Source organism: Tauraco erythrolophus, chromosome 7 (assembly GCF_009769465.1).
Source record: "Tauraco erythrolophus isolate bTauEry1 chromosome 7, bTauEry1.pri, whole genome shotgun sequence".
Taxonomy (NCBI): domain Eukaryota; kingdom Metazoa; phylum Chordata; class Aves; order Musophagiformes; family Musophagidae; genus Tauraco; species Tauraco erythrolophus.
In genome coordinates, this window is record NC_141471.1 from 25059485 (window position 1) to 25075305 (window position 15821).

The 15821-nt window shown below is 39.7% G+C and overlaps 1 protein-coding gene across 2 annotated transcripts in view; it reads left to right on the plus strand.

Moving 5' to 3' along the window:
- The window catches only part of ZNF804B (zinc finger protein 804B), a 252680-nt gene extending 237086 nt beyond the window's left edge, over nt 1–15594 (plus strand). For both annotated transcript variants that reach the window (XM_086615053.1, XM_086615054.1), the window contains exons 3-4: nt 9125–9255; nt 11904–15594. In XM_086615053.1, coding sequence (XP_086471179.1) covers nt 9125–9255; nt 11904–15594 — 3822 coding nt within the window. The remainder of the gene's footprint in view (nt 1–9124; nt 9256–11903) is intronic.
- The last annotated feature ends 227 nt before the right edge of the window (nt 15595–15821 follow it).

The window sequence follows — 15821 nt, forward strand, 5'->3', positions numbered from 1 at the left end:
CAACACAAATTTCCATTCTATACTTGGGGCAATGCCAGATGATTTAGTCAAATCAATGCTGTTTATGATGATTTTGAAGTATCATTCTAACAATAACTAAGAAGGATATTAAACAAGGTAATCTAGAGCTAAATATTTTTTATTAGCAAGTTCAGGTGACTAACATTTAAGTATTAGGAAATAGGTGTCCATTAACTCTCCTAATCATTAATGTTGATTTTTAATAGGTCTCAGAGCGCTAGGGGAAGATGCATCAAACTAGAAGCTAGATAATGCCATGCCAGGATTTAAAAAGAATAAACAAGAAAATCTGTTATCTGGGCATTAGTGCCAAGGAAAATACTGGCATGACTGATGGAGGACTCCATAAAGTATTAAAGAATGATAATGTAATTAATTTCATTTAATGTGGTTTATGTAAAATAGACCTTGTCAAAGTAACTTGATTTTATCAATTTATCTGTTAAAACATAGCAAATCAGGATGTCTTTTGTCTTGTATTATTGAAAAGTTTTGATTAGGTGATTGCAAAAGTCCTTTGTGACCTTTTCTTATTGGCAAAACTGCAAGGAAATGTCATTTATTAAACCTCCTTTACTCTGAGCAGGCATTTTGTTATAGTATTGCCACTAGATTCCTGGTTACCTTTAACTTTTCTGCTCCAGAAGAGATCAGTCTACTTTAAGCAGATACAAGAGAACGAATATTTTGGTTTTGACTGAATTATAAATAAATTAAAAAACAAACAAACAAACAAACAACAACAAAAACAACTCGAAATGCTTTTTATGGGTAGCTATTATATCCTTTAGAAAAAGCAATATTTTTACTTCCTTGAAATACTTAATGAGGCTTCTGCTTATAGCCTTTAATGTCCTTCATGCACTTATTATTTTTCACTAATTGCTCTGACCATACCTTTTCATCTAAAGTGCAGTGAGTGGTACCTGTAAACAACACTACGTTTATCTCAAGTACATGTTAAAATAACTCTTTTTAGTGATGAATTTGTTCTCTGGTACAGCACTTCAAAACCACTGTGTAGTGATCTGCTGTTTCAACTTTCCTTTATTTAAACCTATGGATGTAGCACAACAGTTTTCAATAGTTTTATCCTTTATTGTTATACCCTCAGGATTACCATAGTTGTCAAGAATCAACTGATTACACAGGTGAATTAAATTTAGGTTTAATTCAGATGTCTGGCATCTTTCCTCTTGTTTCAATGGGCTTAAAAAGACGTAATTAAACATATATCTTTAAGTGCTAATTCAGCTTCCTCCCTGCTCTTTTCTGAAGTCACTCCATATCTCTTTGCCTTAATTTCTTTATTTGTAAAATGATTTCATGGTAAAGATACCTGTTTCATAAGAAGTCTGAGATCTGTCTACAGAAAGTGCTATATGAAATCTATGTGCACTCACTTCTACCATCATTTTTGTTACTCTGAAAGTCTGATGACCACATTGAAGGAAGTCTGAGGCCAGGCTTTGGATTCAGCTGTTGAATTCTTGGATAATTCAGACTCTTGCTCTTTTCCTTAAAATGTAGCTGATTTTGAATTCCAACTGCTACAGTTAGAACAAAGAAAAACAAAGTGGTGAGACAGGCTTCAAAAAGTGTGGAAAAGGGTCAAATATTTTTAAAATAAGATTACAAGAAGTACTGAAAGTTTTGAAAAGAGCTAGTCTTGCTCAGTGTCTATAATATCAGTTTCTTCTCTTTAAGCTGTTAAATGAGAGGGAAAAAGAAAATATACAAGATGATATTTTTTCTCTGGTTAAGAAAGAGCCCGACACCCTGATGAGTGAGCTATTATGTGGACATGCAGCAAAGATCCAGTCCCTGCCCCAGTTTTCTTATCACTCATATGTGTTACTTTTACTAGGTAAATTATTCCGTATTCCGAAGTGGTACCGAATATGTCTAATCAAATTATACAGTGTGCAGCCAGCTTGTTGAAGTGTATGACAATAAGTTCATTGGAACTGATATAAACATGGGAGGGTCAAGCGGAGCATATGCTGGATGCACAAATATCTCAGGCCTTCAGACGAGTGAGGTCCTGCCACAAAGTGCATGTTCCGTCCCCTCCCCTATGGAAATGGCCCCCTTGAAACCCATCTGTTTTAACTTTACTTGGGGGATTCTCATGAGCAGGACAAATTGATGTACTTTCATCCAGAAATGGTTGAAATCAGTTTAATTAGCACGAATATTTGCAGATCTGGTTGAACAGTAAGAAACTCCCATAGACAAGACACAGGTAAACACTAGTAGGTCTTGATGCTTTCCGGCATGAAAACTCACTGCACTAGATCAGTCTGTCTTTCTGTACAGACTTAACAGGAGTTTCTATGAAGACACACGAAAACAAGCTCTCCCAGCAGCCATCTGTAATTTCTCCTTCTGGTTGGATCTGTGATCAACATCTCATTCACTGATAGATGGATTCTCTAGGGCACATCTGAGCACTGGCTTTTTCCCCCTCCTGCTCTCATCTTTTTCCCTAACCCAATCATACCAGGATATTTTCTTTCTTTCTCATTCACTCCCACTAACAATATTGCATCTGTTACAATTGACTATAAGATAAGGTACTGCAAAAAATTATTACTATCACACACTTCAAAGTGATCTGTAGCTATTTAGGGGTAAAACAAATGAAAACTTATCAGCAAGTTTTTGAGCTTCATATCTCATGGTTAATTCCTCTATGTAATAGCCTTTCCAATTTATTTTTAGGTTTTTATTTACCATAGTAAAAGCAAATTCCTTCGTTGCTGTTTCCTCCCTTTCATGGAGAAAGCTAATACCGTAAGCTTCAGACATGAAGTCTAATTATATTCTCTAGTAACTATGATTCTCATTTGATGGTTGGCAGTGTGAATTCATTTTACAAATAATGTAATTGGTTCCAATGTTAGAGTTACAAGCAAGAGAATAATCACTGAAATATATGTTCTTTTTTTCCTCATTTAACCCTTCTATGGTGAATTTATTTAGAATTTAATTAAGGAGCTTTTCAGCAAAGTGGAAATCAATCTTTAAAGCCAATCAGGCACTCAAACACATTAGTTCATGGACTTAGATTCAGAGAAGGCTCTCTAAATATGACAGGAGACATATACCTAATGCTGACTGAAGAAAGCAGCGGTATATACTGCATTTTTACCTGGGGCTGCAATGCATTACAGAATGATGAACATTTTGAAGGATGCTTTGTGAATGATATACTGGAAAAAATAGTCTAAATGTAAGTGGAAAAAAACGTTTAACAGATACTATCCTGCCATTTTCTAACTTAATGCATGGAAATTTTTTTTTTTCCCAAAGGTGCCATCTATTTAAATCAGTGCAGTTACACTACTGTGAATAAGAAAAGGATTTGCTTCTTAGTGTACTTGCAGCAGCAGTTATTTGCCCCAGTATCTGAATTAGTTATACTGAGAACCTGTGTTAGATCTATATAATGGGATGAGCATGGCCCCTGGTAGAACGCTCAAAAGGAGAAGTAATTCTGTCTTGCAGTACTGTGTTCCTGTGATCCTCAAATGGACAGAGAGTGAATGAGAGGCTAATATAGAAAAAATGGTTCCTGAAGCCAGAGACCCCCTGGAGAATGAGGGGTGGAAAATCTGGCAGGGAAATGCAGATTATGAAAACCTTCTCTGTATTCTTGTCAATGATTTATAAAAAAAAAAAGTCCAGATATCTTCCTCAACTTTCTTTCTATTACATATGCCAAAAGTACACTGATTCAAAGTACTCTTTTATGTAACCTGTAGACATGAATATTATCTGTAGCAATGAAAATGTACCAACAAAACAAATTTCCTTTGTCTAGCAAAAGTCTATGCCTGAGATGATAGAATCATAGAATAGTTTGGGTTGGAACAGACCTTTAGAGATCACATAGTCCAACTACACTGGAATAAGCAGGGACATCTTCAACTAGATCAGGCTGCTCAGAGCCCCATCCAACCTGACCTTGAATGTTTCACCTGACTGCCATGACTTTTCAAATATCATAGAGAGTAGCTTGGCAACTACATCAGCCAATTCCTTCAGGACTCCAGGATGCATCTTGTCCGGTCCCATAGACTTATGTATTTTCAGATACCTCAGGTGATCATGAAGCTGATCTTCTCTTACAGTAGGAAATACTTTGCCCCCAGTCCTTGTCTTTGGTCATAGAATCATAGAATCATAGAATCATAGAATGGTTAGGGTTGGAAGGGACCTCAAAGATCATCTAGTTCCAACCCCCCTGCCATGGGCAGGGAAACCCTCCACTGCACCAGGTTGCCCAAAGCCTCATCCAATCTGGCCTTGAACACTTCCAGGGATGGGGCATCTACAACTCCTCTGGGCAACCTGTTCCACTGCCTCACCATCCTCTGAGTGAAAAATTTCTTCCTTATATCTAATCTAAATCTCCTCTCTTTCAGTTTAAATCCATTGCCCCTTGTCCTATCACTACACGCCCTTGTAAAAAGTCCCTCTCCAGCTTTCCTGTAGGCCCCCTTTTAAGTACTGGAAGGCTGCTCTAAGATGACCCCGGAGCCTTCTCTTCTCCAGGCTGAACAGCCCCAACTCTTTCAGCCTGTCTTCACAGGAGAGGTGTTCCAGCCCTCAGATCATCTTCGTGGCCCTCCTCTGGACCTGCTTCAGCAGCTCCATGTCCTTCTTGTGCTGGGGACTCCAGAGCTGAACACAGTATTCCAGGTGGGGTCTCACGAGAGCAGAGTAGAGGGGCAGAATCACCTCCCTCGACATCCATCCACTCAAGAGGTATGAGAAGAGAGTTTGCCGGTGAAGACTGAGACAAAAAAAGCTATTGAGTAGCTTTTTTAGTAGTCAACCTTCTGCTCATCCAGTGTTGCCTGTTTGCCAGTCTTGTTCACCAGAGGAGTCATGCTTTCTTTGACCATCTTTTTCTGGCTGACATGCCTATAGAAGTCCTTATTGTTCTTTGCACCCTTTGCCAAGTTCAGCTTCAGCCACACCTTGGCCTTCCTGACCCCGTCCCTAAACAACCAGGCAGAGTTCCTATACTCTTCCCAGCATAACTGTCCCTGCTTCCACTGCCTGTGTATTTCTTCCTACCCTTTAGTTTGACCAGTAGGTCTCATCTCAGCCATGTTGATCTCTTGCCTTCCTTTCCTGATTTCTTATACCCGATGATTGAGAGCTCTTGCGCTCTGTGGGAAGCATCCTTAAAGATTAGCCAGCTCTGCTCTGCTCCCTTGCCCTGAGGGCAGCTTCCCATGGGGTCCTATTGACTAACTCCTTGAACAGCTGGAATTTTGCTTTCCTCAAATTCAGGGTCCTGAATTTACTCTTCACTTGACCCACATCCCTCAAGACTGCAAACTCCACCAGTGCCTGATCACTGCAGCCCAGGGTGCCTCCAATCTTGACATCATCGGTTAGCTCACTTTCATTGGTGACCATCAGGTCCAGAATCACATCTCCTCTGGTAGCGCTATCACCTGACTTAAGAAGTTATCCTCAATGCACTCCAGGAGCCTTCTGGATTACTGACAGGTTGCTGTGCTACTTTTCCAGAAGATATCAGGGTCATTGAAGTCCTCCAGCAGAACAAGAGCCTGCAAGCATGATGCGTCCTGTAGCTCAAGTAAAAAGGCTTTGTCAATAGGCTTCCCTTGATCAAGTAGCCTGTAGTAGACACCAACCACAAGTTTCTCTTTGTTGCCTTGGTCTCTAATTCTTACTCGTAAGCTTTAACCTGCTCATGGCTATTCTTCCGAGACAGCTCTTCATGCTCTACCCATTTCTTGATGTAGAAGGAAACCCCTCCACCTCTCCTTCCTCACCTGCCCCTTCTGAACAGCCTGTAGCCATCGATAGCCACACTCCAGTCATGGGATTCGTCCCAGCACGTTTCAGTAATGGCAACCAGGTCGCAGCTTTCTAGCAGCATGGTGGCTTCCAGCTCCTCCTGTTTATTGCCCATGCTGTGTGCATTGGTGTAGAGGCACTTCAGCTGGACCGTCGGCTGTGTCACCTTCTTAGAGAAACACACCTTGATAATTAAGATAGCCATCCCTATTACCCTCTGTACGCAATGAAAAGGAAGAGGTATTTTTACATTTCACTATATCCCTCTTGTTTTAGACAGCTGCTTTAGGAAGAGGTGATTAGGTCCCTAAAAGTTCTTATTTGTTTCCAGCGGCTGTAAAGAAATTCTAAGCAACTAGTATAGGCTTCTAAATTTGATCAGACGAATAGCAATCCAGAGAAATGTTCACCTGCACAGAGAGGAATAGAATTCAGGATCATAATTCTGGAAAGAAAGTAATCTCAGTACTGCAAATGCAGCCAGCGGTGAGTATACTACAGGTGCTGTAGGTCAGTGAAAAGCAGGTACTGGCCACATTAAAGAGACAATTTTAAAAAAGCAACCTAATACCAATGATGAGCAGACATTTCTAAAGTACAGGTATCTGGCCACTGATATTTCGTGTCTAGCAAAAGCAGGTAGTGAAGTTGCATCTTCATTAACTCATTCGGATCTCCTCGTGATTCATACCACAGTTCAGGAGGAAAAGAATAGATTCAGCAGTTTTCCAGTGGATCTTAGACAGATGAGCCAACATGACTCAGACCTGGTTGTGTAAGTAAATCTTTCCATAACAATGAATATCATTCTGTAGTCTTTTATTATTCTGTGTGGGTGTTCATAAAAAAGGAACGGGTTACTTTTAGCTACGGCAATGTCCACATGCACATGTGGACAAAAACCAAAGAAAGGATAGAACATGACTCTAAAAATGAAATATAACTCCATGGCAGGAGTTGCTGCTACTCCATATTTGTAGCAGGTGAAGGACAGAACACAAGATTACTATTAAATAAATCATAATTTATTACACATGCCTGTATTTGGATGCCCAGTTAAGTGCCTAATTACATGAAAAATGCAATTGCCGTGTAAAACGATGTTAATTTTCAAGCACACCTGCTGAGCTCGGGATTGTCATTCAGGTACCTGCTCAGTTGCATGCTGTTGTGCACAACCTGTGGAAAATATTTGTGTGCCTGTCAGGAGACTGGCACAGGTTATTAGTGAAGAAATCCACGGCTTTGCAGGTTCAGCAGACAGTCCCATGGTCTATCCAACATAGCTGACAAATTTCATTATGATTCCTAACTGGATCTCTGGCAGTGCAGCTTTTTTTGTTTTGATGAGGGGATGTGCAGGGAGAGCCTTTTCTCTGCTCAGACTGTAGAAGCTTTTGATTTCTGGGATTTCATCTCCAGTTGATGAGTCCTCCGTTATGCTTACCTACCTTTTTTTTATTCTTTTCTCTACTTCCTTGACACATGCTGTATGCCATTAGAGAGCCAACAGTACTGCCAGAACTTCTATTCTTAGTGTTGGTCCATTTGCTTTGTTGATTATCGTCCTAACTGTCAAAGAAGTGAAATGGCATTGCTTTGCAGTACCTGCGCTCCATAGTACTAGCTATCACGTTGTTCTTTGTTTCCTTGACAGGTAGAAACTGTTTCTGTTTTTCCTCATGAATGCTTTATGTGTGATACAGAACAGCTCACAGTGACAGCTAAAACATAGCAAGCGGCACTAAAAGACATTTCTCAAATGTGTTTCTTTGCCCTTTCTTCACATTGAAGATGTTAATAAGACTCAGGACTACCTATGTTTTTCTAGGGAGGATAGGATCTTCACTGCTTAAATATCTCTACACTTGTAAATATTACTTCGGTGACAGCAAGCACGGACTAATTCTGGGCAGACTCTCGGATTTCTTTTACAGCTTTGACTTCAACATATTATTTAAAAAGCTTCTTTCCTGGACCAAAAGTAACATTGTCTTACATATTCATCCATTTTACTGTAGATTGCAGGGAATAAGATTGAGGGAATGGAGCGCTATATGACTGGCCTGGCAATGGGCAAGTGAAGAGTGAGGGAGGGCATGTAAGGGGACAGGAAAAAGCTAGAAATGTGGTGGAGCAACCATTTTCTGCATTGTCATTCTCTTGAACCCCACAATTTGAGGACTCTCTGCCTTCAGCTCTGTTTCTCAAATGCAGATGCTTGTTGGCCTGTGCAGAGCTCTGTGCCATGACTAGACTGCTCCATGTACCTGAGATGTGGAAAGCAATATTTACGGCTACAACGCTGGATCAGCCTCAGATTTGCCCTACTGATACATGTTGCGCTTTTGGGCATCTGGCTGAACACACCAGAGCTCCCTTCTGTTTTGTAAGCCTGCCTTCCCCAAACACTGCAGCACTGGAGAGGTGGTGAAGGGAGGAAGGCATTTCTGCCATGGAGCATGGAAGCATGGACCTGGTCTGGGAAGATGTAAGGTTGGGCATGACCTGCTGAGCCCTAGAGAGCACAGTGAACTCAAAGGCAAGATAGCACCACTTTTTTTCTGCAGAGAATGTTTTTGGCACTTTTTGGTTTCTTTCTTCTTCTCCTTCAGTTTTCCTTATATTAACAACAGTGCAAAACCAGATAATAAAAAATGTAATAAAGGTAAAGAATTTTGCTCTCTCCAACAGGAATTACCTGATTTGTAGATGTTTGAAGAGATTTTTAAAATTGTGAAAATAACCATAAAGTAGTTTTTTAATCAATTAGTTCTCTCCTTTGAAAAAAAAAATGCAGGTACAAAACAAACACGGAAGTTCACATGCATCCATGCATACATGTGCAAGTATAGAGGTCTATAAATTATATTACACACAGGAGCTCAGCATTATTCCAGTATATGCCTATGGATTACATTCCAACTGACTCCACTAAATAGGAAAATTTTGACTACGTCAAGTGGAGTCTAGTTTTGTGTATGTATTTGTAGACAGCAGAATATTTGTGTATTCACAAGAAACTAAAATGCTTTCATTCATAGGCAGGTATACACCAGTTAAATAGCGATGGCCCAATCATGGGCCATTGTTAAGCAAAAATAGCATTTTTAATCTATTCTTAAGATGATTGCATTTTAAGTATATTTCTACTCTATATTTACATGCTAACTTCACCAAAAGCAAATAAATTGAGTAAGAGGAAATGCATCTGCTGTGTACATATTTAATCTCTTCTTTTTTTGTTCTTTTCACACAGAGATTGAAAGATTTAAAACAAAGGGAATTTGCTCGAAATGTGGCTTCAAAGTCATGGAAAGATGAGAAGAAACAGGAAAAAGCACTCAAGCGGCTCCATCAGCTTGCAGAGTTACGGAAGCAGTCAGAATGGCAAGTATTTAAAATTTATATTACGTTTTAATGTCCTCTTTCCTCAGTCCCAGAAGAAATCTCCATATTTTTACTCCTGCACTGTGTAACATACAGAGATTGTGTGCACTGTAACCTCTTTTCAGCTGTCCCCAACTCCAAATGTTCCTGTTCTGCAAACCATAAAATTGAAAGCCCCTGAGTTAATTACTTGCTGTTTGAAGGTTTGTGTTTTTCTCTCCTGTAGCTAGTTAATCTCATCTCTTCTGAACTGAGTGTTTTGAAGATGTTTTTATAATACCGCCATTTTACCTTATTCAAACTGACCTGAATAGATTAGTATAACTGTCTTATCATTTGATAGTAAGCGAACAGGAGAGGAAAAACACGTTTTGGAGCATCTGTACTTAGTCTGTGAATCATTTTCACTACTTTTAGTGTACTGAGATTAATCTCACAGTTTCTTTGTACAGTATTGGAAGTATCATTATGTGAAAGAAAAACAAGTTGGCAACTGAGTTATGTTTATCCAGTACTGTCAGCTCTATTGATGCATATCAAGATACAATACAAAGTTTGCACTAATAAACTTTTACACTCAAGAAATCTCTTTTGTTTAATGACACTGAATGCTTCAGTAGAATAGATTGCCACCAGACCAATTGTTTATGTTAATCTATGACCGTAATGAGTTAAGTAGATAATTAAACTGGCATCCTTTTAATTTCATATCAAGCTTACTGTACCCTGGAAATAATAACATTCAGAGTTTATTATACACTCATTTTGGCCTATGTAATTGCTTTTGAGTAATCTGCTGAAATATAACAGTCTAGTGCTAATGTATCACTTTTATGGCTACAACTCCATTTTCATACAAATGTACTGAAAAAAACGTAACTGCTTGTGGGAAGATGCCTTTATGCCCATGCGCTTGGAAGATGTAGTTTCAGACCAATAAGGTCAGGGATAATAGGAAAGCCAAAGAGATACTGGGAGGGAAAAAGCGGGTTTGCTTTTAGAAAGAGCCAGGAGTCCATGATCTCTTACAAAGAGCCTGGAAAGACAGTGCTTGTTGTTCCTGCTCGCAATGACTAACAGATTCAGGACGACTGAGAGCTGGGATCTTGGCAGAGGGCTGGCATTCCTGGTTGCTCAGGCAAGACAGAAAGTCAGCCTTTCTAAGCAAAAGTCTACACACATACACAATTGCTATTGTCCCCGGATACTGTGTCTCAGGTTCCAACAGAGTTCCTTACAACAAGCTAATACAATTTGACAACAAAATTACTGTTAATCTCATGCACAGAAAAACTGAAAATGCAGCTTTATTTTGCTCTTCCAAGCATACTTTGAAATGGTCTCTTTACACGCCTTCTCTAGGAGATAATTCCTTCTTGATGTACAAATAGGGGTGAATTCGTATCTCCTGATGCCAAATTTGTGGCAAATGCAAATGTATTCTCAGAAATGAATGCATATTCTCCTACTCCAAGTTGACCCTACTCTAGGGAGTCTTTATGTCTTTCCCACTGCTGAAAATCAATGCATTTTTATAGCATTTATAAAACATGCTAGCCTATTTATATATAGCTGTTATGCAGATCTGGCAGTCATAATTTACATACATTTAATTAAAATATTTTCTAATTTTTAATCAACCTCTTTACTGAAGCTGGTTCCAAAATTTTTTCGTGTAAGTATACTGTAATACTACACTGAGAGCAAACGTAAGTAATTGGTCTAATGATATGCATGTTTAAAATATTACTTGGAATAACACTTGCATGCTGGCTATATGTTTCATCTCTAATGGAAAATGGCAACAGTCACTCCACTCAGTTAATTATCTATTGCAAGAAATCAATGATTTATCATGGTTTTTAAGGTCGTCTTAGAACAGGTTGATTTTTTTTTTTTTTAAAGTACAAGAAAACTAAACCACAGATTTAAAATCTGAGAGATTTGGGAAGAGGAAAAATGTAGTTAATGGAAGTCGCATACAGAAAGAGAAAATATGGTGAAACAAGTCAAATGGTGGTTGACAATTAGAGCACTGAAGTTGCCATTAATATTGATGGAAAGCCACCTTGTGTCTTTTCCCTATTAAAGTTTGGTGATAGTTTTAGCATTAATATCTCTTTCAATATTTCACAGAGTCATTTATTGTGGAATAATAGAAAGATAAAACAAAAATCATACATACATCCCCCACAAGTGAGCAGAATACTGCCTTTTTTCTTATAGAGTTTAATTCTGCAGATGTTCCAGATGGAAGTGTTTCACTTTGAACAAGGCACAATTTCCTTTGCATTGGCCTCTCAAAAAAACAAGACTTACCACACACCAGATTCTCCTTGGTATAAATTCAGAGTAAAGACATTCTTGTTTATTGTGGACATACATGGGCATAACTGCGAAAAAGAGCATTCATGTGTTGACTTCAAATAATTTAATTTCCTATATGTAAAGGCTATCTTGCCTGTATAGAAGCCCAAGTTCAGGCCTAGACTACACATTTACTCTACAGAAACTTTACGAACTTCGTTTTCCCTTGTAAAAGCATGAGTGACACCCTTCTTTACCAGACAGATGTTGTCAAATGCGAGTTCTGTCTTAGCTTGGTTACTTAATACAGTTTCCTTTTTATTTTGCTTATTACCTTACAGCATCACTGGCAGTGGACCATTACTTAAAGCCCCTAGACCAGTCATGGAAAAGCAGCAATCGCCAGATGGCATTTTCCTGTACAATGGCGGCAAGTTCACAGCCAGTTCTCAAAGAACAGCCATGAGTGATGGACAAGGTTTCTTTGGCAGCGTACTAGAGAAGCAGCAGCTTATCATAAGCAGGCACCAATCCCTTCCTGAAAGACCCCATACGCTTGGAAATCAAGTCTCACAAGCATTTCCAGATAGCACCAATACTTCTCAAAGGGCAGGAGTGTCTTTCTCATTCTCTAAAAAAGTCCCTCTGAAGCTCGAGTCCTCGGCATCAGTCTTCAGTGAGAACTCTGAAGAAGGAAATGATTGTAGTGAAGCCCCCAACCATAAAACAAAGCAAGCTCTTGAAGGCTGTTTTTCTGGCACGCTGTTGGAGGAGGACATGAAAGCAAACTTGGATAAAGGGCCACCTATTACACAAGACCAAATGGGTTTGGATAACAGTGCATCAAGTCATGTAGCTGCAAAATCTAAAATGCTGAAGGAAAATGATAAAAGTAGTGATAGAGAAGTAGAAGAAAAGGCCAGTGCTCAACCTTCATTTTCCAAAGTCAAAATACAGCTTTCAAATTTGGATTTTTCTGGTTCGCTTAGAGAAACAGAGCAAGAGAGCAAATTGAATGAGTCTGAGCAATTGTTAGAAACTCTCGATTTACCTCCATGCCAAGCTAGCAACTTTTGTACACAGCGGAAGATCTACAAGCACAGCAATGCCCACCTGCCTGACCAGTTACCTGAGCTCCCACAACAGCCAGAACCTCAGCTGGCATGTGCAGGCAATGCTAATGACAGTTCTGGGGTGGTAGAAAGAGAAAGATCTTTGGAGAGTTCAGAAACCACAAATGGGAATATGGAAACACTTCCAAGGGAGACCATGGTTAAAGAGGTTAAGCCCCAAGCGTTGCCTTTCCTCCATGTAGTGAGCAAAGATGGCACCACTGCTTTGCAGTGGCCCACAGAACTACTTTTGTTTACAAAAACTGAGCCCTGTATTTCATATGGCTGTAATCCATTGTATTTTGACTTCAGGCTCTCTTTAAATCACAGAGATGGTAAACAGCATGAAACAAACAAAGAAAGCTGTAAAGAGCACTCTATAAATAAGACTGCAGATGAAAATGAAGCCTCAGGTTTAATAAAACACAAGCAAATGTCAAATGAACAAGATAATCAGATGTTGAAACCAAAGAAGATGAAAGGTTCCCTAAATCCAAGAAAGACCAAGCAAAAAGCTGAGTCAGACATAGGGAAAGAAATGAATGAAAATGGTCCAAAATGCATTGCAGATTATTTGAATGAAAATACACCCAAAGTGCCTGTTTACCTTGATGTCCCACAAAAGGATTATGTGACAGAAAAAAGTCTTCATACAACACCACCAAGAAGACCTTTAAAGCATCGTTTTCATAGCTGTGAAAGAAAAAAACAGAACTATAGAAATGAAAGCATTTCCTTTTCTGCTTTTATGTCTAGGATTAAAAAGTCTAAAGCTGCAAAATGTCGCTTAATTTATTCCGAGGAAAAACATGAAAATCAAAATGACTGCAGATCCGTGCAAGATGTGGTCAGCTGCAGCAGTGATATAAGTGACAGTGGCAAAGACTCTAGTGGAAGTTTCCTTAGTTATAAATCCAGTTCAAACAGCAGATATTCTGAAAATGAAGGATGTGGAAGTTACACGAGATGCTGGAGATTCTCATCTCCTCAAAAGTCCTCCTCTGACAGACATTCCAGCTATTCTGACACTTCCTTTAGCAGTACGAGTAGCTACATGAGCTACATGAGTCCCCCATTGAAAAATCACGGCAGAAATCATTTACTTTTATGTTGTAAAAGAAAAAGCAAGACAGCTGAAAGACACAAATGTAAACACAGAAAGCACAAGCGTATTTTCACTTCTGATGATACAGACGAGGATTATCTTTGTCGTAGCAGAAGTCACAGAACTAGAAACTGCACACAGAGGTGCACAATTAAATATCAAAGATGTTCAAGACACAAAGTTTTACAACACAGAGACAGATCTAAACATAGCAGATGTAGACAACGGCGTTTTGGCAAAGTGCATAGTAGAAGTAGAAGTTACCATAGCTCCAGAAGTTGTTCCACCAGAGATTCAAGAAGCAGCGAAAGATCATTTGGTAGCAGAATATCAAGAGGCAGCAGTTTGGGATCCTTCTCAAAAGAGACTGACAACTGTGATAATAAAACAAAAGAGGACACAGAAAGAGGTTCTAACACTGAACCAAGAAAAGCTGAAACTGCACATTGCGACTCTCTGAATGCAAATAGTCAGTCAAAAAACTTTGTCACCTGCCCTTCTGAAACCTTGGCAAAAGACGTATGTGGAAAAAGAAAGTCACTGACAGCCAAATTACTTTTAGAAAGAGTGCAGTCCAAGAAAACCCAAGAACAAATGCACAATTCAGAGAGATTTTCAAAAGCTTGTGGGGTAGAATTAAAGGATGACTCGCGAAGTCACTTTCCTCTTCGTTTTTCATCATCGGTAGATGACATTGCAGTGTTACCTTTGCCAGAGAAACTGCTAAGCATAGGTAAAAATGACATGGGGCATAATGAAATCAGTTCATTGGAAACCAGGGTGAAGAAAGACAACTTCGAAGCATCAGAGATAACTAATGTTGCTCTTTCAACTGGCACTGATTATGATCATTGCCTTTTCAAAGACATCATTCAAATAGGAACAGGCTATCAGAACCCGAGCATAAAAAGGAACACAGCAATAAAGGAACAATCCAATCTCTTCATTAGTGAAGTGCAACCCTTTATACAAAGCTGTGACCCAGTACCAAATGATTTCCCTGGTGCTTTTCCCTCTAATAGATATTCTGTTGTTGCTAATTCAACAGAGACCAAAGAAGAATTACATGATGTAAACATGGACTCGAAGCGGGCAGAAGGCAGTTCAGACTCTCTTTGTGACAATGCTATGCAGAAGTACGATGACACAGTAAATGACTTGGAAGTGTACAGTAAATCCACCTCCCCTCCTTTAACGCAGCAGCCTATCACGTTTTCACCAGAGGAAGTAGACAAATACAGGTTGCTGCAGCTGCAAGCCCAGCAACATATGCAGAAACAACTTCTGGCAAAACACCTGGCAGTTTTGCCTGCCCCAGGACCAGCTGCCTTCTCTGGAACACCAGCAGTTCCTGCCCTCCCCGTTCAGCAGCACTCTACTGTCACCACCATCCACCACACGCTGCTGCAACGCTTTGCTGTCTCTGCATCTGTGCATCCCCACAGCAGCCACCTCTCCCTGGCACACCTCCACCCACTCTCACAGGCACATTTCACCCCCATATCACTTTCCCCATTGGCGCCAGCCCTCATTCCCACCCATCCCGCTTTGCTGACAGGACACCCATTGCACTTGGTCTCCACCGCTCCCCTCCACCCTTCGCCACTGACCTTCCCCACACTGCCACACACTGCATATATCCCAGCCTTATTTACACCGCACCTGAATGCAGCCATGCCTTCTGCTATACATCCAAATCCCTTAGTTCATCCATTATTCCACGGGCAAGAGCTTCATCATCATTCTTGCTCTAGCCAGACCCAACAGTTACCAACGATAAAAGAAGTTTTCAGTGTTTCTAGCTATTTAAACTAGCCCAAACAATTACACCATGGCTCCAAAGCAAAAGTTGAATAAAATAAATTATTTAGTGTTCAATCACGTCAGAAGGGAAATCTACTGTTTTGCTGAGAGCACAATAGCAAGTATCTTAAAGTCCACATTCTGCTGACAGCATATGAATGTTGATTTAGTTCTGGTATCACTGAGTAAAAGCCAGTTTAAAGCTTTTGACAATGTTATCGTAAGGAGGATGGAGTCCA